Below are 23863 nucleotides of genomic sequence, written 5' to 3' on the forward strand. Positions count from 1 at the left end.
TAGACTAATTAATATTAGTGTGATCTTCTTCCCCTTCCTCCTCCATTAAACTTATCCCCATCATATGATTGGACGAGTATAATATGAGAAGTAGAGAGAGAAAACAAAACAAAAACGAAGAAAGAAAGAAAGAAAGAAGCTATGGGAAGATCATCAGATTCAACAGTCAACGTTTTCTACTTTCATCTATTCATCGTCTTTCTTGCCACAGTTATACCCACCATAGCCAGATCCTCCGTAAGTAAGCTAATTAATCATATTCATCATTTCATTCTAAATCTGTAAATAAATAAACAAAATAAATACAGGATGATTGCGTCTACACGTTGTACGTAAGAACCGGATCCATCTTCAAAGGAGGAACAGATTCTAAAATGAGCGTGACGCTTTACGACAATCAGGGTTGGGGGATCCAAATCAACAATATTGAATCATGGGGCGGGTTAATGGGTAAGGATTACGACTATTTCGAAAGGGGAAACCTTGACATTTTCAGCGGTCGTGCTTCGTGTTTAACCGGCCCTATTTGCGCACTCAATTTGACATCAGACGGGTCGGGTTCTCATCACGGTTGGTACTGTAACTATGTGGAGGTCACTTCCACCGGCGCCCATCAGACCTGCTCGCAACAACTATTCACCGTCGAGCAATGGTTAGCCACCGATACTTATCCCTACGAGCTCACCGCCTTTATTAACAACTGTGGATCATCGGATCTATCTAAGATCAGGGATCCGGCAATGATCAACGGTAGAGATGATGAGGCTGCTGTTTCTGCAATGTGAGAGTGAGTGGTTGTGTACCTCTTATTTTGTTTTAATCTAATAAATGTCTTATGGACGTCTGTCTGTTAATCATTATTTTGTGAGTTATATATATATTATTACTACCTTTCTATTATATTAATAACATATATCTTACCAAGTTTCTACTTAATAATATATATATATATTTATATTTATATTTATGTGGTTTATAATGAAAATGAAATGTTTTTTTACTTTCAATAAAAGTATAAGCTGAACAAAACACGAAATTTTACTTTCACACCAAACATAACAACTAGATTAATCATTATGTACAACTAAAAATGCACACCAACAAATAAACATAATACAAAATTAATTATTAACGATTTCTAACCTTGGAGATGTTTAAGAAGATCAATGAGTTCAATAACTGCATTTATCGATTTTTTAGAAGAGATATCATCAATCATCATAATAGTAGGTAGCGTTGTGCAGGCCATGAAGACTGAAAGTCCTATGGTTCTTTTTAAACAAATAGTACACACCAAAAAATAAATGAATGAGAATCCATCCACAACTCGATTAAGCTCCCGGTTTCTATCTAGATATTCGACTAGGGCATAGGTAAAAAAAAACTAGAGAAAAATTGGTGAATTACAAATATTGCCTCTCCTTATTCCATCTCATTTTTAAGATTAAAGGTAATGTTAAAGTTGAAAAAAAAAACATGAAAATAAATTGAATGTAAATATGTCCATCTGTACTTTATGACAATCGAAAAATTATATTTTTTTTATCTGTTTTAGTTCAAACAATTTTCTTATTAATTATATAAAATAAGGAAAAAAATGTTGCAAGTGGCAACATAGCATAAACACGTGGGTTAAAATTGATCACGTATTTCTATTAGACATATAAAAGGAAAACTATAAAATCAAAATTTTATTAATTCCTTTGATATAAAAAATGATTGTGTCATCATACAAAGAAACGTGAAGAAATATATGTTATCTTAGTTTAGTTCTCTATTATTTATTGTAAGTTGAGTAGATTTATTATAATCAGCTACAAAAATAAAAGTTATGTAAACCTATTTACAAACTTAATTGATTTATCTTTAATTAATGCGATGAGGCCCACGACGTGGCTCATTGTATTTGTATCATGAGTCCTCAATGAATTTATTATTTTGTACCTACTACTCATTGAATAACCTGTCATACTCATTTTTCTTGTTGGGTTTTATATTTTCAATAAATATATTTACAAACATTTTTTTATATCATTCAATGACTATATATAAGGGCTGCCCCATTCCCAAAAACTTGAAAAGAAAATTTGACTACCCATGTTTTAGTTTTAAATAATTGTTAAAAATAAAAAATAAAATTGAAAGTTTTGAACAATAACAAAATAAAAAATTTTGATTTTATCTAAATAACTATACTAAATATTCTTTATGTTAAAAAAATAGTAAATTTAATTATAATTCTTATATTATTTTATTAAATGTAAATAAACTTATCCCAAAATAGAATGGTTGAGAATGATATTAAACTATTAGTATCTAACTCAAACATTAATAAATAAAATTAAATATATATCATCACCAATATATTTATTTATTAAATTTTTTAAGTTAATTTTAATAATAACATAATTTTTTAATATTTTACTATATAAAATAATCATTTTATATAATTTTATCGTAGACAAATTTTTTTAGAAGAATCGAACGTGACAGAAATGTATTAAAAAAAATCCCTAAAACGTGCAAGAATGATAAATGCACTCCTAACTCTTAGCCATGATCCGCCCCTATTGACATCCCTACTTGTAATTTTAAATAAATGTTCAATCAAATCAAATGACATCCCTACAGGTAAATTAAAATATATTTTCATTTCTACTATAACTATTGCTCATATTTTTAAATAACTTTAATTTTTTTTTTTTGTATTGTGAGAAATTTGTGCTTATATAGATCGTTCATAGATCTATATGAAAAAATACTATTATATATATTAATCGTTCATAGATCTATATAGAAAAACACTGTTATATATATTAATCGGTTCATAGATCTATATAGAAAAATACTTTTAATATATATTGTTCATAGATCTATATAAAAAAATATTTTAATATATATTGATCAAAGATCTATATAGAATAACATTATTATGAAAGATAAAAAATATTAGTTTATATTTTATATATATTATGAAGAGATAAAAAAGGTTAGTATATATTATATATAATATGTTGAGAGAAAAAATGAATTTACAATATTAATAATATATTATAATATATAAATAAATTAATAGATTCTTGCTATAAATAAGTTAATAAATTCTTGTTATATTTGTACCCAAATAATTTAATTATAGATAATAATATTTAATAAAAAATAGGTTGATTTTGTTTTTGTCTGTATCTACCTTTAAACTTTAAAGTAAGTTAAATTTTAGTTATTTGTTTTAACATGTGTTTTTTATATTAATTATTTTTAAGCTTAAATGCAGGTAGATGTACTTGTGCTATGCTTGAAGACGTGACTTAAAAAATATTAATATATTGAATGTTCAAACAATTTATATAGTATTGTACTTTAATTTTAAAATTTTATATTTTAGAATTTTGACTAATGATTGTGGTTGAATGCTTTTTGGATTATGTTTTGGAATTTTAAATAGTTGTGATTTTTTCATATTTTCTATTTTAAATATTATGTTTTAAATTTTGAATTTGTATGAAAGTTTGATATTTCATTTTGAAAATAAATTTTAGTTTGAGTTCGAGCTTGAATTCGAGCTCGAGCTTGAGTTTGAGCTCGAACTCGATCTTAAATTTGAGCTTGAGTTCGAGCTTTTCGAGTCGAGCCGAGCTTGTAAGTAAATAGTCGAGCTCGAGCTCGAGCTCAAATTTATAAACTTGTTCGAGCTCGAGTTCGAGTCGAGCTAATAAATACTAAATCGAGTCGAGCTCGAGCTCAAATTTATAAACTTGTTCGAGCTCGAGTTCGAGTCGAGCTAATAAATACTAAATCGAGTCGAGCTCGAGCTCAAGCAAATTCGAGCTCGACTCGGCTCATTTGCAGCCCTACACCTTATATTTTAAAAGTCCAATCTTTACCCTTTATGTTTTATGATGATATTACTATTCTCAAACCAGCCAACATTTCCTTATTTACAATTTAACATAGAACTTATTAGACCAAATATCATATTAGAAACTAAGTAGGTCAGATCTTAACCTCAATTTATGAATTTAATAGGAAAACTAATTAAGGGTGCGTTTGATTCGACAGCGGGCAGGCTTCAAAGGACTCACCCACCTCCTATCATACGCACCCTCCAAAATTTCTCTACATAACCAGAAGAAGAAATAAAAACATAATTCTAATTGTTTCAGTTTGACATCAATTTCCAGCTATAAATTTGATTCAGATTCTCGATCTATAAACCTAGCAAATAGATGTAGTCCAAGATTAAAAAAGAAGTTATGATTTGTTCACCTCCTTCAATATCTCATCAGCCAGTTCTTCAGCATTGTACTCTATCCCAAGGCATTTTGTTACTTCCATCCTTGGATTCAGCAAGTACCTGTTTTTTTAAAATTCATTCAAATTAAGCCTCTTTTCATATAATAATCTGAAAATTTAGTTTAGAACTTACATCTTATGGGAGGATTCAACAAGATAATCGCCGTCTTCTTCTTCAACCCGCTTGAAATACACACGATATTCCTGCGCCATCGATCTTATGGCATGAACTGGTCCAGTTAATCCAATAATTCTCTCGTCAAATTCTGCAACAAGTAAAAAAATGATGAAGAGGAGAATATTTTAATGAAACATAAATTTATAGTCATCAAACCAAACCAAATTAAACCAACCTTTAAGGTAAGCATTCAACTGGGAAGTAGTGTCCCGCTGAGGATCAATTGTGACAAAAACTGGTAGCACCTTAATGTTGTATTTCGATTCTTTTGATCCAAACAAAGTATTTGAATCAGTTGGCCACACAAATAGAAATCTCCTCAACAGAGCCAAGAGAAAGATAGAGAGGAGGAGGAGGAAAACCTAATGTCTGGACTGCTTTAGTCAATTTCTGCAACTCTGCTGGCCCAACATCTGGAGATGACGAATATCCAAAGATGAATATGACCCATTTACCCAAAAAATCCTTTTCAGTGACTCTTCGACCTTCTGTGTCAATTAGAGAGAAAGGACCACCTATTCTAGGCCCTTCAACATTTCGTCTCTCAAGCTTTCCACCCTGGCCTATTCCAATTTACAAATAAACACACTAACATTTTGAAGAGTAAGCATTAAAATGTATTAACAAGCATAACTGCAACTGAAATATTTATCAATAAAGCACTCACCAACTCTCAACTGGTAGACAGGCTGTTTGTTCAAACAATTTTAGCCAAATTCATCAATCATTCTTGTTTTTTTTTCCAATAAGCAAATTATTACAGCCTTGGATCTCTCATTTTGAAATCACATCACCTACAACTAAAATTTTTCTAACCAAAAGATGATTTGAAATGCTAAAGTCAAGAAAAGCCATTCTCAATGTGTTAATCAATCTGTCATTACTTGTACATTTGAAAATATCTCCTCAATAGGCAATATGAGTCTCTCCAAACATACAAAACCTGGTAAATTCACATGAGAATATGTTATAAAGACAATAAGAAACACCTTTGGGAATTGCTCTTCTCTCATCGTTGTAATGGAAAAGTAGTACCAACCCACCAATCCCTCCTAGTACAGCAGCCGGCTACAAATAAAGACAAAGAAAAGACATACTTAATGAATAGATTAGACACCACAAGTACAAATTTGCTCAAGTGTTAAATTAACATACTACGATGAAAGGATTCCATGAAGCCGTGGTTGAACTTGTTGTTTGCTCAGGCAACAGACGTGGTTTTGTTGAGTTTGCATTTCTCACATGGTTCGAAGTGTGAAAACTTTTGGAAAATTCAGACTTTACATTAGTAAAGGGGAAAACACAATAGTTATTTAAATACCCGCATAGAATGAGAAAGCCTTGTTAAAGAGGATTGAATAGAGTGATCTAAAAGCGAAGAACAAGAGCAGCGTAATAATTTCTTGTAACTTAACATACACTTAGATCTTCATATCATTGAAAGAGTGTTCATGTTACACAAAGCTCAACAACAGGTAATTGTTTGAAACCATCACGATAGCATGTCATTGATATAAGCAAATATGTCCTCAGAATGATAGCAACATAACTCTTTTTTTTTATCAAGTTACTTAACCTTCTTAATTGTGACCTTCCTAAACCATTGTCTAAACTAATGAAGCTGTCAAACCACAGGCCAACATTCATTCTCTCAAAGAAATATTTGCTCATCTTCCAGATTCAAGTAGACCATTTGTAAACTGTTTGATACAATATATACATGAGATCACTTGGGTCTAAATTTTGCAATGTTCCTAAATAATATATCTTTAGCATCCCTTGTACAGAATATCAACAATTCATCAAGCAAAACCCTGAGTTTTAGAAAATATCAAACAATCAATTGAGGAAAAACAAATAATGTACAAGAAAACCATAATTTCTCCTAAAGACTCCAAAAAATTCTTCCTGCCAAGAGACATTGCAGTTCCAAGAACGTTATAGAGACTAAACCCATGTCAAAAAGTTATGGTTTCGAGAAATGCATCACTCGGAGTCGGGTCGCAAATAGAATATACGGTAAATGGAGGAAACCAGCTAGAAAATCAAACCAGAAACAACTAGCTCATATCTACTTCAAGCATAGGTGCAAGTAAAGGGTACCGTTTAAGCTGACTCAGGGCTTGTGCAGTCCGGCGTCTAATAGAGATGGGAAACCTCAGCAGTGACATGGTATGTGTTCTTCTGTTCTTGGCTACTGAGATTTGCTGAATAAAGCACCAATTCGTTGAATGAATCAGAATCGAAGTTGAGAAGAAAGTATTATTATTCCCCCTTCTGATTGATGGAAACGCGGGGGCGATTGCGATTGCGATTGCGATTGCGATTGCGATTGCGTTATAATTTAGGTTTCTTTTTCCTCAAGAGTCAAACCACTAGTCTTGTGTCCCTTCTGTGTTCTATCTATTTTCTTTTCTATTTTTTCCGATCAAAACGGCTATTTATTTAAAGTTAAATATGTTGCTTCTTAAACAAAAAACAATGATTTATTCAACAATTATATATCATTATAGGCTTCTCAAATAAAATGGAAACAAATTTTAAAAATTGAAACTCTCAAGAAAATTATCTAAAAAATTTATAATTATTTTATAGAAAAAATTATTAATTAAACTAAACTCATCTTAATTGGATGGTTGATGAGTTAGATTTATGATATTCATAAATATTTATTTGTTATCATATGTCTTAAAATAAATTGAGTTCTAATTTTTATTTCCAACTTAAAACTAAGCTTAAACAATTTTAGTAGACTAATTAATAAAATATATAAATATTAAATTATTATTATTTTTATTTAATTTTAAATACAAACAATATTATATTAATTTCAACAATTAAAAACAGAAATTTCACTTAAAACATTTTAAATTTAAGTATAAATTTCTACATTAAACAGAAAATCAAATTTAGAAGTAAAATATTCTATTTTTTAATTAAACATTTGTTTCTAATAAAACAAAATTCAAATGACTCAATATCTTCAATATAATTAATTAAATAATCTATTATACTTCTATATTAAAATATATTTGATTATTAAAAAGGAAAAAGAATTGTAAAATTAAAATTCAGATCTCAAATCTATAATAAAACAAATGTAAAATTGATTTAAAGTTATGACTTAAAACCAATTCATATAAAAGACAAATTTATAATTTAATAGTTTATAAAAATAATAATTTAGGTGTAAATTTGAATTTAAGTGCTTATTTATAGGCTTATATTATACTTCTTAACCTCTACTTTTCTAGTTTAGCACTCCTATTTTATTTTTCCGAAAGAAAAAAAAAAAGAAAAAAAAAAGAGAAAATAAATTTGATCCATTTTAATAGGGGACCTAATTTTCCAAATGCAATAATACATTTAAAGCAAATTTATAATAAACTGTTCTCGTATTGATGTTCACGCCTTAAATAAATTATTTTAAGAAAAAAATATAATAATAATGATTTGAAAGCTAATTGATTGCAAAATAAATAGATTCCAATATGGGCAAATTCACATAGAAATGCGGTCCCTATCCAAATTGTTATCTTCATCTTTCTTAAAAATTAATTAATTCTTTAATAAGTAATATTTAGTTTATAAACTTAATTATTCTTTAACGTTTTTATAAGTCAAATTAAGCAACGATATTATATTAATCAAGAGAGATTTATCATTAATTAGTTGTATAAAATATATCATAAGAAATCAATAATTTTATTTATTAAATAAATCAACCCTATCTATACAGTACAACTTATTTAATAGAAATAGGGTAAGATTTGTACAAAGAAAAAATGGCTTTACAATTATTCAATTTACTAATTAACATATAAAAATATATTATTATTTAAATTATCATTTTTAAATAATTAATATATTATTTAAAAATAACAAGTCATAAGTTAGGTGTGCTCTAAAACTAAAGAAAAATAATAACTTTGTATTTAATTTATAATATTTTAAATTATATATGAATTAAAATAAAATCTAATGGCGTTGATGGCGAACACGTAACGTACATAGTCCTTTCTTTTTTTCTCTCTCTACATTGATATGTGTGCAAGTATTTCGAATATCTATATATATATATAAAAGTTATAAACCCATTTTTTCACCGTTTGAAGGCTATGGATTCTCACATACGCAATCAATCGACCGGCGATGATGAAGATTCCGGCGACTCCATCGTCGTCCGGCGAATCCAGCGACTGTCCTTGCACCTCAATCCAATCTCTCACGCTTCGGACTACACGCAGTCCATCATCGATACGCTATCGTGCGCCTCCAAGACAAAGCAGCTCAGCTTGAACACTGAGCCTCTCTCGGATTACATGAGAGGAAAGTATGTAGATATACAGGAGAGGATTTTCGACTACTTCAATTCTCGGCCTGATCTTCAAACTCCAATTGGAATTTCTATGGATGATCATCGCGAACTCTGTTACCGACAGCTTGTGAGTTTGATCAAAGAAGCGGGAATCAAGCCTTTGCGTTACATCACTGAAGATGTAGAGAAATATTTTGCAATTCTTGAGGCTGTTGGAAGCATCGATATGTCTCTTGCGATCAAGTTTGGAGTACAGTACAGGTAATTTTCTTTCATTTGCGATCGGAATTTTCAGATTCCAACTACTGAATTGATCATATCAGTTTTTCATTCTGTTATGTCGATTAACATCATACTTTTTATCAAGCTGAGGAAATGGCTATTGAAGGTTTGTTTGCAGGGAAGACTATATATCTTAAACCTTCTCTCATTAACAAAACTTTGTCAAGATAGATTCATTATCTTTTTGTGAAACTCTTAACATAATAAGAAGACCTAACATATATGGTACTAGATAGCTCTGTAAGAGAAGCTCTTCTCTTTCGATTTGGGGTTGCCCTTGATTGTGGCATTGTTTTCTAATAGGCTATGAGATGTATGGAGAAGAATATTGTACTGTAAATCATTGGGAATCGGAGTTTAATAACTATGATATTGTTGAGGGTTGTTTAGGGTGGATCATTTGAAAATCACTATCTTTTTGTGCAGTTTATGGGGAGGTTCGGTCCTGAACTTGGGAACTAAAAAGCATCGTGAAAAGTACTTTGAAGGAATTGACAATTTGGAGTATATGGGTTGTTTTGCAATGACTGAACTTCATCATGGTAGTCTAGTCTTCTCTTCTGGCTATCTATTTTTGATATTAATGTTGTTAGAAGAACATTGCTTCTCACCTTATATTATCTTATTTTGGTTGAAGGTTCAAATGTTCAAGGGCTTCAAACCACAGCACTATTCGATCCACTCACAGACGAGTTCATAATAGACACACCCAACGATGGAGCGATCAAATGGTGGATTGGAAACGCTGCTCTTCACGGGAAATTCGCTTCAGTATTCGCAAGGCTGTTGCTACCAACTTACGACGACAAAGGGGTATCCGACATGGGCGTTCACGCTTTCATCGTTCCAATAAGAGATCTCGAAACCCACCAAACACTCCCCGGAATAGAAATACACGACTGCGGCCACAAAATCGGCCTGAACGGAGTAGATAACGGAGCCTTGAGGTTCCGTTCTGTCAGGATTCCGAGAGAAAATCTTCTGAATAGGATGGGAGACGTTAGTCGTGATGGAAAATACACTAGCGGAATTCCAACCGTTAGTAAGCGTTTTGCAGCAACACTAGGTGAGCTTGTGGGTGGAAGGGTCGGACTCGCTTTTTCTTCTGTCAGCGTTTTGAAGGTAGTTTGTACGATCGCGATTCGATACTCTATGATTCGTCAGCAGTTTGGTCCTCCGAAGAAGCCTGAAATGTTGATTCTTGATTATCAATCTCACCAACACAGACTTATGCCTATGCTCGCTTCTGCTTACGCTTTCCATTTCGCTGCTAAGTCATTGATGGGGAAGTACTCGGATATGAAGAAATTTCAAGATGATAAAGAAATTGGGGACATTCATTCACTCTCTTCGGGATTGAAAGCTTATATCACCACTTATACAGCTAAGGCGTTGAGTGTTTGTAGGGAGTCTTGTGGTGGCCATGGATATGCTGCTGTAAATCGTTTCGGTAGCTTGAGGAATGATCACGATATTTTCCAAACTTTTGAAGGAGATAATACTGTGCTGCTTCAACAGGTAAAGAATAGATCTTTACAAGTTAAAACAGAAAAAAATGATGATTACAATTTGAAATTCTTTTATCTAGGTAGCTGGAGATCTTTTGAAGCAATATCAAGAGAAATTCCAAGGCGGGACGCTCTCTGTTACTTGGAACTATCTGAAGGAGTCTATGAGTTCTTATCTCTCCCAACCGAATCCAGTCACCTCTCGTTGGGAGAGCGCAGACCATTTACGCGATCCAAAATTCCAGTTGGATGCCTTTAGAGTAAGCTTATATGTATATGTATTTTCAAATAAACTTGTTTTGAAAAGATCATTGAAAAAAGTAGATTATTTGAGGTTAATCCAACCCGAAAAAGGACATCATTATTGTATTTACTAATTGTGATATCTGTATGTGATCAGTATCGAACATCTCGATTGCTTCAAACAGCTGCAGTACGTCTTCAAAAGCATTCCAAGAAACTAGGAGGTTTCGGGGCTTGGAATCGATGTTTAAATCATCTCTTAACTCTATCTGAATCCCATATAGAAACTGTCATCCTTACAAAGTTCATCGAAGCAGTTCAGAGGTAGGTAATTCGGTTTTCTAAGATCAAGATTAAATTGATAAAGAATTATTGACACCGTCTTTTCTTGATTCCAGCTGTCCTGATGAAAATAGTCGAGCTGGTCTGAAACTTGTTTGTGACCTATATGCATTGGACCGAATCTGGAACGACATAGGAACTTATAGGAATGTAGACTATGTGGCTCCAAACAAAGCTAAGGTTAAAACAAACAAAATGATTTTCCAAATTCCAAGTTTTGTGAAATTGATATATATTTATTTATTGTGTTTGCAGGCAATTCATAAGCTGACAGAATACCTTAGCTTTCAAGTAAGGAACATTGCGAAAGAGCTCGTGGATGCGTTTGAACTGCCGGATCAAGTTCTGCGTGCCCCGATCGGAATGAAGTCTACGTCGACAGAGGAAGTATATACACATTATACACAAATAGTTGGATTCTAACTGTCTCTCACCAAAGAACAAAGAAGAACATGAAGATATGAAGAAGAGGTTGGCTTGTTTGTTATGTTGATGAAGATTATGATGTTGAACTATTTAATTTAATTTTGATTTTAAAGAATTATGGATTATTATTATTAATAAGGTGTTTTAACCATTGTCAAGTATAGACAACCTACCTTGTTTAAATACCCTCATAGAATGAGAAAGCCTTGTTAAAGAGGATTGAATAGAGTGATTTAAAAGCGAAGAACAAGAGCAGTGTAATAATTTCTTGTAACTTAACATATATACCCTTAGAGATCTTGATATCATTGAAAGAGTGTTCATGTTACACAAAGCTCAACAACAGGCAATTGTTTGAATATGTCATTGATATAAGAAAATATGTCAAAATAATAATTTAGGAGTAAATTTGAAATTAAGGGCTTATTTATAGTTTTATATTATACTTTCTCAACCTCTAATTTTCTAGTTTAGCACTCCTATTTTATTTTTCACAGGATACCTAATTTTTCTAAAGAAAAAAGAATAAGAGAGAAAATAATATTTATCCATATTCACATGGAACTAATTTTCCAATCGCAATAATACAATATAACCAAATTTATAATAAACTGTTCTCGTATTGATGTTCACGCTTTAAATAATTTATTTTAAGAAAAAAATATAATAATAATAATAATAATGGGTTGAAAGCTAATTAATTGTAAAATAAGTTGATTCCAATATGGGCAAATTGACATGGAAGTGCGGTCCCTATCCAAATTATTATCTTCATATTTGTTAAAAGAGTTATAAGATTGGAAGCAAACAAAAATATATTATTAAAAAATATATTATTCTATTCACTTATTAAAATGAAAATATATTTTATTTAAATAAATTATTTAATTTTTTTATAAAATAAATCAATTACTTAAAATTATCACAAATTATTATTTCTAAATTAGGGGTGCACTAAAACTAAAGAAAAATAAAAAAAAATATTTTATTTTTAAATGTGTATTAAAAATGAAAAATATCGTTTAAATAAAACGAAAAAACATTACTAAAAAATAAAAAAATAAGAAATAAGAAAAAAACAGTGCTTAATAAGTTACCTCACTCGTAAATCTTCAAGAAGAACGATTAACTCATCGATGATCTTCTAGTTTTTTCCAAACGAATCTCAAAAAATATCATAATAATAGTATTATGAATGATACGCATCGGACGACTACAATCATTGAAAGTTCAATAATTTCTCTCATCTAGATAGTTCATCAAAGAATAATTGAGATGATAACTCAAAATATGTAGGTTTATCATATCAGGCGCATCAATCCAAACTTCAAAGTTAGTGATGACAATGAGATGGTTCAGGGTGGAGAATACATTTACCATCCCCGCCCTGTTTTTATTTTGGAGATTTTTTTACAACCATCCCCGCCCTATTCGGTTTTAGAGATTCCACGCGGGGCACCATTTATACCATATTCTCAAAAATAAATAAAAATTTTATATAATCAAATTATATAAATAGATTTTTTAAAATAATATATTGTAATATATTAAAAAATTATATTATTATAAAAAATAAATTTAAAATTCTTATAAAATATAATGAAAAATAAATATAATTATGATTTTATATATTTAATTGTGTTTTTAGTATTCGAGGCATAATCGGGATGAAATCGAAGCGGTTCGAAACGGGGAACACAAATACCATCCCGCCCCATCTCTGGTCAAACCAGGGAAAAACTGCCTCAAACTGGGCAATTCGGTTCGGTTGCCGCTGAGCAGTTTCAAATTGTCAACCTTATTCACAACAACTACCTAAAGACACAAATATCACCAAATGAATCCTAGTAATACTTCACAAAAACTCTAAATATTAGTCACCCTCAATAATACAAAAGTAAGCGAGTTACCGATTCAACCTCTTCTTGACACATAACCATAATACAATTTTTTTCATGCACATATCATCTGTTAGAATTCCACCATAAATAACGCTCTATCCAAAAAACGAGATCTTGGATGAAAATTTTAACTCTCAAAGTTTTTTCCAATAAAAATTATATGACATCATCTTAGCGAACAACTTGTAACATTTGTTTGCGTCCTATCAAAAGTAAAAATCTATTATGGGACGAAGTCTCCATAATATTTAATCTTTTTTTATATCTAATTCGGCTATAGAAATTACTAGACCGATGATCAAGCATATCTTTAACTCTGACATTTCTACATATAACAATAGAAACAAGCTCAGGATATATCGTAGCTAGACTTTTGACACTACACCAAATGTCGTTCCAAAATCAAATGGAAAAATCATCCCCACAATGAATTTTGATTGCTCACAAAAAATTTTCCACATAAAATAAATTCCCCTCCAAATTCTACACCCCGCTGAATAATTAGACATTTTGGTGAATCAACCAGACCAATCATTACCATATTTACATCTAATTATCGATGCCCAAAGACTATTCGGCTTCATTTCAAATATACTACACCATTTTGATAGAAGAGTTTTATTAAAAGAAATAAAATCTCGAATATTTAGACATTCTTTATCTTTAAAACATTTAACATTATCTCAACTAACTAGATGACAAAACGATAAGTTAGAAGATCCCATAGAAATTTACACATTATTCTCTCAATTTTCACTGTCACACTATTGGGGAGAATGAATAACGACATCATATATGTGAGCATAAATGACACATTCTTAATGATGATTAACTTACCCCCTTTCGAGATTATTTTTTCAATCTCGACAATTACATTCTATTTTAGTGATAATTGGGTCCCAAGAGCTTTGAATCGTAATTTAACACCTAATGTCATACCAAGATATGTTGACGGAAGATCACCGATTCTAATTACGTTGATGACGAATACGCACCGAATAATCATAAAATATTTCGAAGGTGTTTAAAATTTATTTAAATAACATTAACCATGCAGTGTTTGTCATCATCGAAAAGCAAATGTGATAGGACTAAAAGATATATATTCTTGACCCAAAAATTACTGCACGGATAAATTCTTAAAAAAAAAAATTATTTCATTTATTATATTTTAAATTATATTAAAAATATATAATGATTTTTATATTATAAATTAATAAAAATAAACAATATAATTTTGTTTTCATTATTTCTACTGTAAATTATTATTTTTTTTTTTTTTCATAAGTTAAAATAAAAATGTTTATATATGAATTAAAATTATAATAAACAAAATCTAATGATGACGTTGATGGCGAATACGTAACGTGCATAGTTCTTCGTCTTACATTGATATGTATATATATATTACTACCCCAATTTCATCGTTTAAGGAAGGCTATGAATGGATTCTCACATACGCAATCAATTATTATCGACCGGCGACGAGGAAGATTCCGGCGACTCCATTGTCGTCCGGCGAATCCAGCGACTGTCCTTGCACCTAAATCCAAATATTATCTCTGATCACGAGCAGTCGACGTCCAATATCATGAATATCATGGATACGCTATCGTGCGCCTCCTTCAAGAGTACTACAAAGCGGCCTCTCTCGGATTACATGAGAGGAAAGTATGTCGTAGATTTACAGGAGAGGATTTTGGAGCACTTCAATTCTCGGCCTGATCTTCAAACTCCATCAATTGGAATTTCTATGGATGATCATCGTGAGCTCTGTTACCGACAGCTTATGAGTTTGATCAAAGAAGCTGGAATCAAGCCTTTACGTTACATCACTGAAGATGTAGAGAAATATCTTGCAATTCTTGAAGCTGTTGGAACCATCGATATGTCTCTTGCGATCATGATTGGCGTACAGTACAGGTTCATTAATTAATTATATATTCTTTCATTTCAGATCATTACAACTTCTGATCAATTTATCACATCACTTTTTCATTCGATCTGTTATGGCTAGCTAGCTAGCTAGCTATTGAAGCTTTGTTTCATCTTAAACCTTCTCGATCGACTTATTCTACACATTTACATTTCTACTTAATTAATTAGGTTATCTGCTTGTGAAACTCTTACCATAACACCTAGCATATATATATAGTAATAGATAACTCTGTAGGAGAAGCTCTCATACTTCAATATGTCAGAAGAACTATGTGTCGACTGACAACTGTAGTGGTTGACATTAGATTTGGGGCTACCCTTGTTTGCATGGGCGGAGCCACATATAACCATGCTTGGGCTGTAGCATGGGTGGATTTAATATAAAACAATATATTATTAAAATAAGGTTAATTAATAATGTGGAAATTTATTTTTAGAGTTAAAAGTATAGCCGTGGCCCTTAAACATGCACAGATTATTTTTTGAGAGTGAGGGTGAGGATATCAATTATATAAATAACAAAATAGCCTAACTCACAATTAGAGAGACTCCAGGAAAAAGGGAGGAAAAAGGGAGACATTGGAGAGCAAACAACCCCAATTGACCATTACTAATACTAAGGTATATAATTTATTCTTAATTAAAAAATATACTCTAATCCTAACCCTGGTAAGTGGTAACCATACTCTAACCCCTAATTATAATCATATCCGTTGGTCATAATTTGAAATTTTGAAATTCATTATTTGAAATATTTTTATAATTTATATTACTAAAATAGAAGGTCATTCTAGATTAAAATTTAGATTAAAATTCATTCTCTTCTTGTATTATATATTGATTCTAAATTGAAATTCATTCTCTTATTTATATAAATTTTAAAATTGTATTTTTTATCCATAAGGACCATCACTTTATTGGTATTTGTAGTGTTATAGAAATTTGTGTTTGTGAATTATTTTATAATCTCCATGTTTCGATGATAATTTTTTTTATATGATATATACATGAGAATACCGTGAAATTCAACCAATCTGTAAAATATCAAATTCAGATTGGAAAAAATAACAATATTTTAACCCATGTAGCTATATCGAAAAAAATAAATATTATAGTCCTTAAAAATAAATTTTTAACCCGGGTAGAATTTATATCATGGCTTCGCCCTTACTCTTTTGTGACAATTGTTTTCTAAGTTATGAGATTATACTGAAGAATATTGCATTTTGCATTGTAAATTATTGGGAATCATAGTTTAATTATTATGATCTTGTTGAGGCTTGTTGAGGGTGGATCATTAGAAAATCACTATATTTTTGTGCAGTTTATGGGGAGGTTCGGTTGTCAACTTGGGAACTAAAAAGCATCATGAAAAGTACTTTGAAGGAATCGACAATTTGGAGTATATGGGTTGTTTTGCCATGACTGAACTTCATCATGGTAGTCTTCTCTTCTCCTTACTATGTATTTTTTTTATATTAATGTTTGTGGGTTACGAATATCGAATCTTCTAAGAACAATGATGAATAAAGAAAAATTAAGGAAAAATCGGAAAGAACAATAATATTTGTTGAAAAGGAAAAAATTTAAGAGTTTTAAGTGTATATCATCATTTGCAAACAACTCTTTTAAAAAATTATATTAACCTATAAATCATAAACTGCTTATACATACAAACTCATTAATAATTAAATAAGTCATAATTGCATAAAAGATAATAGAGACTAATAACTTTTAATTTGCTGACAATACATGCTTAGATTCACAATCTCCCTCGTAAGTTTGATTTGATTTGAGATTCTTCACGCCGAGCAACTCTCGAATCACCGCGAATCTGACTATTGCTAGCGCATTGGTGAAAATGTCTGTACGTTGCTCTATGGTGCTTACGAACTCTACGACAATCTGTCGGTTCTCGACATATTCATGAATGAAGTAGAATCGAGTGTCGCGTCCATGAAACACTAGGTTCTTTATTAATGCTATTGTGAACTTGTTGGCGACATATAAGGTTACCGATGTCGACTCGCATCCGAGCACCTCGCTCAACAAATTTCTCAGCCAAAGTCTTTGACACGACACTGCAATAGTTGTCATAAACTCTGTCTCACATGAAGATACAATAATAGTTCACTACTTTTGAGATTGTCATGGAATCAAATTCCGATCTAGATAAAACATCATCCCTCTGATGTTTTTTTGTCGTCTGTGTCACTAGTTAGGTCGTTGTGAGTAAAAACAACAACACTATGCCAACTGCATAAGAGATATCAGGTCGAGTGTGCGTCAAATATCCAAGACAACCGATGATACGTCTATACTCCTTTGGATCCACTAAACTCTTTCCACATCCTTTATGAGTTGCATCTTTGCTTCTATCGGATATTTGCTCAAGTTGCAATCCTCCATTGCGAACTGTTTCAACACCTTCTTCGCATAAGCCGCTTGTTTCACCTCGATATTATCTTTCTTCTAGTCCACCTTGATACCAAGATAGTACGAGAGTAGCTCGAGATCACTCATCTCGAACTCCTTCATCATCTGACTTTTGAACTTCTCAACGTTTTGATGTTTGATCTTGTCACGATCAAGTCGTCGACATATACACCAACAATGAGTACTTCTTATCCATTGTTTTTTGTGTACACAGCCTTCTTCTTCTCTTGAGAACATTTCACGAAGTCGAGACTCATCATTCTCTTGTTGAGGCAAGTGTTCTACGTCATTAGTAATCCGTAGAGATCTTTGTATAACTTGTACACCTTGTGTTCTTTATTTTTGTTGATGAAGCCTTCAGGTTGAGCGACGTAGACTTTTCTTCGATATCACCATTGAGAAATGTTGATTTGACATTCAAGTGGTGGATCTCTCATCCATGGTGAGCTGCAATTAAAAAAATTAGCCTGATTGTGTCAAGTTTCGTCACCGGTGCAAAGGTCTCCTCAAAGTCAACGCATTGTTTCTACACATAGTCTTTCGCTACCAATCTCGCTTTGTGTTTGAAATGTTGTCTTCGCTATCACTTTTCAACTTGAAAACTCACTTTAACCAGATGGTCTTGTGACTGGGTGGTAAGTCGATGATCTCCCATGTCTTGTTTTTTCTGATGGACTCGAGCTCTTTTTTCATGCCTCATACCACGGCTCTTCGGCTGCCGCCTCGTGATATGTTGTTGGCTCGTCGGTGGTGAGCAACAACAATTTATCACGATCCATCTCTACTAGTGGTGCCTCTGCATGGACATCTCGTAGGATTCCAAACTCCATGAAATTTTGTACGAGTTCGTTGTTTTCGTTGCACCACTCTCATTTCTTCTCCTCCTCAAACACGACATCTCTGCTCACACAATTTTTCCCGCAAACTGGATCAAGAAACTAGTGTGCCTTGATTCCGTCTTCGAACTTCACATATCTGGTGATCTTTTTGTCGAGCTCATAACCTGTCATATGGTTGTTTGCTCAATTGTCAAGATATCACACGTCGGTGTGATTATACTCATTGCCACTTGCGAAGAGGTTTGCCATGACTTTCTTTTCATTGAGAAACACCACCTTTGGTTCCTCCTTGGACGATTCTTGCACGATCCTCTTCTTCGGGCAATAAATTCTTCACTCCCTCAACAAACATTAATGCTAGCTCTTCGTCATAGAAGCTAGTGAGGTTTACCTCATTGTCGGGCATTTTGTTAGGGCACTCGGACGTTTAATGCCCGTACTTTTGACAAACGTAACACTTCACTGCGCTCTTGTCTTTATTGGGCTTGGTGTCTTTTTGTCGATGTGAGATTTCTCCACGACCTCGCCCTCGTGTTTTTCCACAACCTCAGTTATCTCCATCGTTGTCGCTGCGACTCGACGATCCAGTAGAAAATTTGGTTTCTCCATTTTTCTTCGTTCGTGACATTCATTTATCTTGCGTGAGCAATAAATGCTTCTCCTTTTGATCTTCGTAGCCGCGAAATCTCTCCTCGTGGACTTTGAGACGATCAACAATTTCCTCGACGGTCATATTCTTGAGGTCACCAAATTGCTCGATCTCGGTAACGAACTGCATGTATTTTTGTGGTACGACTCTACGGAATTTCTTGACGACAAAGATCTCCTCCACTCTCTCTCCCAATGAGCGAATATTAATCACGATTTGTGTGTTTTCAAGGTTTGCACTTTTGCCTCATTGACTTTCTCCACTCCAACGTGCATCGTCTTTAGCGTCTCCCACGCTAGTTTGGCGGAATCATTCTCGGCCACCATGAGAAGGACGTCCTCGGGGAGCACTTCATAGATGGCAGCGAGAGTCATTATATTCTTTCGTTCGTCGACCTCGTCGAGCATCACGACTTCCCACACCCTTGTGCTTGTATGTTTATCCGCATCTTCAATGCCACACCGAGTAGTTATTCTTTGTGAGTAACGCATCAGAGAGCATCACATTCTTTTCTTTCGATCTTCACTGCCGTTGCATCTCTGGTTGATTTATACGACATGCTCTTTAAATATGCTCTGATATCCAATGTTGATTCTGATTATCGAATCTTCTAAAAACAATGATAAAGAAAAAAAATTAAGAAAAACAATAATATTAGTTTAATAAGAAAAGTTTATGGCATAAAAAGACAATAAAACATCACTGAATTGAGTGAGAATTGATGAGAATCAATGATTAGACTTACAATGTTGTTAGAAGAAGTGCTTCTCACCTTATCTTATTTTGGTTGAAGGTTCAAATGTTCAAGGGCTTCAAACAACAGCTCTGTTCGATCCAATCACAGACGAGTTCATAATCGACACACCCAACGACGGAGCGATCAAATGGTGGATTGGAAACGCCGCTCTTCACGGGAAATTCGCTTCAGTATTCGCAAGGCTGTTACTACCAACTTACGACGACGACAAAGGGGTATCCGACATGGGTGTTCACGCTTTCATCGTTCCAATAAGAGATCTCGAGACCCACCAAACACTCCCCGGAATAGAAATACACGACTGCGGCCAAAAAATCGGCCTGAACGGAATAGATAACGGAGCCTTGAGGTTCCGTTCTGTCAGGATTCCGAGAGAAAATCTTCTGAATAGGATGGGAGACGTTAGTCGTGATGGAAAATACACTAGCGGAATTCCAACCGTTAGTAAGCGTTTTGCAGCCACACTAGGCGAGCTTGTGGGTGGAAGGGTCGGACTCACTTTTTATTCTGTCAGCGTTTTGAAGGTAGTTTGTACGATCGCGATTCGATACTCATTCTTTCTTCAGCAGTTTGGTCCTCCGAAGAAGCCTGAAATGTTGATTCTTGATTATCATTCTCATCGACAACACAGACTTATGCCGATGCTGGCTTCTGCTTATGCTTTCCATTTCGCTGCTAAGTCATTGATAGGGAAGTACTCGTATATGAAGAAATTTCAAGATGATAAAGAAATTGGCGACATTCATTCACTCTCGTCGGGATTGAAAGCTTATATCACCACTTATACAGCTAAGGCGTTGAGTGTTTGTAGGGAGTCTTGTAGTGGCCATGGATATGGATATGCTGCTGTAAATCGTTTCGGTAGCTTGAGGAATGATCACGATGTTTTCCAGACTTTTGAAGGAGATAATACTGTGCTGCTTCAACAGGTAAAGAATGGATCTTTACAAGTTAAAACAGAAAAAAATGATGACTACAATTTGAAATTCTTTTGTGTAGGTAGCTGGAGATCTTTTGAAGCAATATCAAGAGAAATTCCAAGGCGGGACGATCTCTGTTTCTTGGAACTATCTGAAGGAGTCGATGAGTTCTTATCTCTCCCAACCGAATCCAGTCACCTCTCGTTGGGAGAGTGCAGACCATTTACGCGATCCAAAATTCCAGTTGGATGCCTTTAGCGTAAGTTTATATGTATATGTATTTTCAAATAGACTTGTTTTGAAAAGATCATTGAAAAAAGTAGATTATCTGAGGTTAGTCCAACCCGAAAAAGGACATCATAATTGTATTTACTAATTGTGATTTCTGTATGTGATCAGTATCGAACATCTCGATTGCTTCAAACAGCTGCAGTACGTCTTCAAAAGCATTCCAAGAAACTAGGAGGTTTCGGGGCTTGGAATCGATGTTTAAATCATCTCTTAACTCTATCTGAATCCCATATAGAAACTGTCATCCTTACAAAGTTCATCGAAGCAGTTCAGAGGTAGGTAATTCGGTTTTCCAAGATCAAGATTAAATTGATATTATTATTATTGACACTGTCTTTTTCTTGATTCCAGCTGTCCTGATGAAAATAGTCGAGCTGGTCTGAAACTGGTTTGTGACCTATATGCATTGGACCGAATCTGGAACGACATAGGAACTTATAGGAACATAGATTATGTGGCTCCAAACAAAGCTAAGGTTAAAACAAACAAAAAAATGATATTCCAAATTCCAAGTTTTGTGAAACTGATATATATTATTTATTGTGTTTGTTGCAGGTAATTCATAAGCTGACAGAATACCTTAGCTTTCAAGTAAGGAACATTGCGAAAGAGCTCGTGGATGCGTTTGAACTGCCGGATCAAGTTCTGCGTGCCCCGTTCGGAATGAAGTCTACATAGACAGAGGAAGTATATACACATTATACACAAATAGTTGGATTCTAACTGTCTCTCCAAAGAACACAAAGATGAAGAGGTTGGCTTGTTTGTTATGTTGATCATGAAGATGATATGTTGAACTATTTAATTTAATTTTGATTTTAAAGAATTATGGATTATTATTAATAAGGTGTTTTAACCATTGTTAAGAATAGACAACCTACCTTGTTTTTGTAATGCTCAAGATAGATTATTTGTTAGCCAACTAATTTAGATTTAGATTTAGATTCATACCAATATGAAGAAATAACTTTTGTTTTAATGAAAATAGCTACTTTTATATAAACTACATTTAACCCGTGCATTTGCACGAGTAATAATATAAAAAACCGTGAAAAAAATTACGGATAACATTTTTAATTTTATTTTTAACCGTTTTAAATTTATGGGTGGGTCAACACATAATCCGACTCAAGTATCCATTTACTCAACATCATTATATATTAGTTAGTTAAAAAGTTGAACTTATATTAATATTAAAACGTCCCGCATTTATCAAATTTGGTGTTTGAATTTAATATATAAAGTCTTTGTACCCTAGTTGGTTAAAGAGTTGTACTTGTTTTTGTTAGGTTGCAAGTTCGAAACATACCTCTAGCATTTTTAATTTTATTTTTAACCGTTTTAAATTTAAAAACGGGTAAACCCACAATCCGACCCAAATATCCAAATTAACCACAGATCTCGACCTGGCAATCCGGATACTTTAAAAATTAAGCATCATTATATATATATAGATTAGTTAGTTAAAAAGTTGAACTTATATTAATGTTAAAACGTCCCGCGTTTATCAAATTTGTTGTTGAATTTAAAATATAAAGTCTTTGTAGCCTAGTTGGTTAAAGAGTTGTACTTGTTTTTGTTAGGTTGCAAGTTCGAAACATACCTCTAGCATTTTTAATTTTATTTTTAACCGTTTTAAATTTAAAAACGGGTAAACACACAATCCGACCCAAGTATCCAAATTAACCACAGATCTCGACCCGGCAATCCGGACACTTTAAAAATTAAGCATCATTATATATATAGATTAGTTAGTTAAAAAGTTGAACTTATATTAATGTTAAAACGTCCCGCGTTTATCAAATTTGGTGTTGAATTTAAAATATAAAGTCTTTGTAGCCTAGTTGGTTAAAGAGTTGTACTTGTTTTGTTAGGTTGCAAGTTCGAAACATACCTCTAGCATTTTTAATTTTATTTTTAACCGTTTTAAATTTAAAAACGGGTAAACCCACAATCCGACCCAAGTATCCAAATTAACCACAGCTCTCGACCCGGCAATCCGGACACTTTAAAAATTAAGCATCATTATATATATATAGATTAGTTAGTTAAAAAGTTGAACTTATATTAATGTTAAAACGTCCCGCGTTTATCAAATTTGGTGTTGAATTTAAAATATAAAGTCTTTGTAGCCTAGTTGGTTAAAGAGTTGTACTTGTTTTGTTAGGTTGCAAGTTCGAAACATACCTCTAGCATTTTTAATTTTATTTTTAACCGTTTTAAATTTAAAAACAGGTAAACCCACAATACGACCCAAGTATCCAAATTAACCACAGCTCTCGACCCGGCAATCCGGACACTTTAAAAATTAAGCATCATTATATATATATAGATTAGTTAGTTAAAAAGTTGAACTTATATTAATGTTAAAACGTCCCGCGTTTATCAAATTTGGTGTTGAATTTAAAATATAAAGTCTTTGTAGCCTAGTTGGTTAAAGAGTTGTACTTGTTTTGTTAGGTTGCAAGTTCGAAACATACCTCTAGCATTTTTAATTTTATTTTTAACCGTTTTAAATTTAAAAACGGGTAAACCCACAATA

General features: G+C 32.7%; 4 protein-coding genes across 4 annotated transcripts; 3 read left to right on the forward strand and 1 right to left on the reverse strand.

Annotated features, from left to right (window-relative positions):
• Positions 1-72: 72 nt before the first annotated feature.
• LOC124931542 (PLAT domain-containing protein 3-like) lies at positions 73-900 on the forward strand. Its single transcript, XM_047472032.1, has 2 exons — positions 73-237; positions 309-900. Exons 1-2 carry the CDS (start codon positions 142-144, stop codon positions 783-785), a joined length of 573 nt encoding a protein of 190 aa, XP_047327988.1. The 5' UTR covers positions 73-141; the 3' UTR covers positions 786-900.
• A 3344-nt stretch (positions 901-4244) lies between these two features.
• Positions 4245-6815, reverse strand: LOC124931441 (protein SCO1 homolog 2, mitochondrial). Its single transcript, XM_047471906.1, has 7 exons — positions 6575-6815; positions 5627-5732; positions 5461-5539; positions 4834-5034; positions 4647-4736; positions 4427-4559; positions 4245-4354 (listed from the first exon to the last, which is right to left on the reverse strand). The coding sequence occupies exons 1-7, from the start codon at positions 6640-6642 to the stop codon at positions 4252-4254; spliced, it is 780 nt and encodes a 259-aa protein (XP_047327862.1). The 5' UTR covers positions 6643-6815; the 3' UTR covers positions 4245-4251.
• A 1746-nt stretch (positions 6816-8561) lies between these two features.
• On the forward strand, positions 8562-11741 carry LOC124928655 (acyl-coenzyme A oxidase 2, peroxisomal-like). The gene is made up of 7 exons (XM_047468896.1): positions 8562-9050; positions 9498-9613; positions 9709-10589; positions 10660-10839; positions 10980-11146; positions 11221-11344; positions 11420-11741. Exons 1-7 carry the CDS (start codon positions 8590-8592, stop codon positions 11585-11587), a joined length of 2097 nt encoding a protein of 698 aa, XP_047324852.1. The 5' UTR covers positions 8562-8589; the 3' UTR covers positions 11588-11741.
• Positions 11742-14935: 3194 nt separating this feature from the next.
• On the forward strand, positions 14936-22213 carry LOC124929010 (acyl-coenzyme A oxidase 2, peroxisomal-like). Its single transcript, XM_047469264.1, has 6 exons — positions 14936-15403; positions 16731-16869; positions 20147-21039; positions 21110-21289; positions 21430-21596; positions 21673-22213. Exons 1-6 carry the CDS (start codon positions 14936-14938, stop codon positions 21878-21880), a joined length of 2055 nt encoding a protein of 684 aa, XP_047325220.1. The 3' UTR covers positions 21881-22213.
• The last annotated feature ends 1650 nt before the right edge of the window (positions 22214-23863 follow it).

The sequence above is a fragment of the Impatiens glandulifera genome, chromosome 3, assembly GCF_907164915.1.
Source record: "Impatiens glandulifera chromosome 3, dImpGla2.1, whole genome shotgun sequence".
Classification (NCBI taxonomy): domain Eukaryota; kingdom Viridiplantae; phylum Streptophyta; class Magnoliopsida; order Ericales; family Balsaminaceae; genus Impatiens; species Impatiens glandulifera.

Excerpts from the sequence above, each read along its gene's own strand:
- LOC124931542 (XM_047472032.1), top strand. The coding sequence starts at position 142 with ATGGGAAGATCATCAGATTCAACAGTCAACGTTTTCTACTTTCATCTA. Across the intron at positions 238-308 it reads CCACCATAGCCAGATCCTCC|GATGATTGCGTCTACACGTT; the intron begins GTAAGTAAGCTA and ends AAATAAATACAG.
- LOC124931441 (XM_047471906.1), bottom strand. The coding sequence starts at position 6,642 with ATGTCACTGCTGAGGTTTCCCATCTCTATTAGACGCCGGACTGCACAA. Across the intron at positions 5,540-5,626 it reads CATGGAATCCTTTCATCGTA|CCGGCTGCTGTACTAGGAGG; the intron begins GTATGTTAATTT and ends CTTTATTTGTAG. Across the intron at positions 4,737-4,833 it reads TAAAGCAGTCCAGACATTAG|AATCGAAATACAACATTAAG; the intron begins GTTTTCCTCCTC and ends TTGGATCAAAAG.
- LOC124928655 (XM_047468896.1), top strand. The coding sequence starts at position 8,590 with ATGGATTCTCACATACGCAATCAATCGACCGGCGATGATGAAGATTCC. Across the intron at positions 9,614-9,708 it reads AATGACTGAACTTCATCATG|GTTCAAATGTTCAAGGGCTT; the intron begins GTAGTCTAGTCT and ends TTTTGGTTGAAG. Across the intron at positions 10,840-10,979 it reads TCCAGTTGGATGCCTTTAGA|TATCGAACATCTCGATTGCT; the intron begins GTAAGCTTATAT and ends GTATGTGATCAG.
- LOC124929010 (XM_047469264.1), top strand. The coding sequence starts at position 14,936 with ATGGATTCTCACATACGCAATCAATTATTATCGACCGGCGACGAGGAA. Across the intron at positions 16,870-20,146 it reads CATGACTGAACTTCATCATG|GTTCAAATGTTCAAGGGCTT; the intron begins GTAGTCTTCTCT and ends TTTTGGTTGAAG. Across the intron at positions 21,597-21,672 it reads TTCATCGAAGCAGTTCAGAG|CTGTCCTGATGAAAATAGTC; the intron begins GTAGGTAATTCG and ends TCTTGATTCCAG.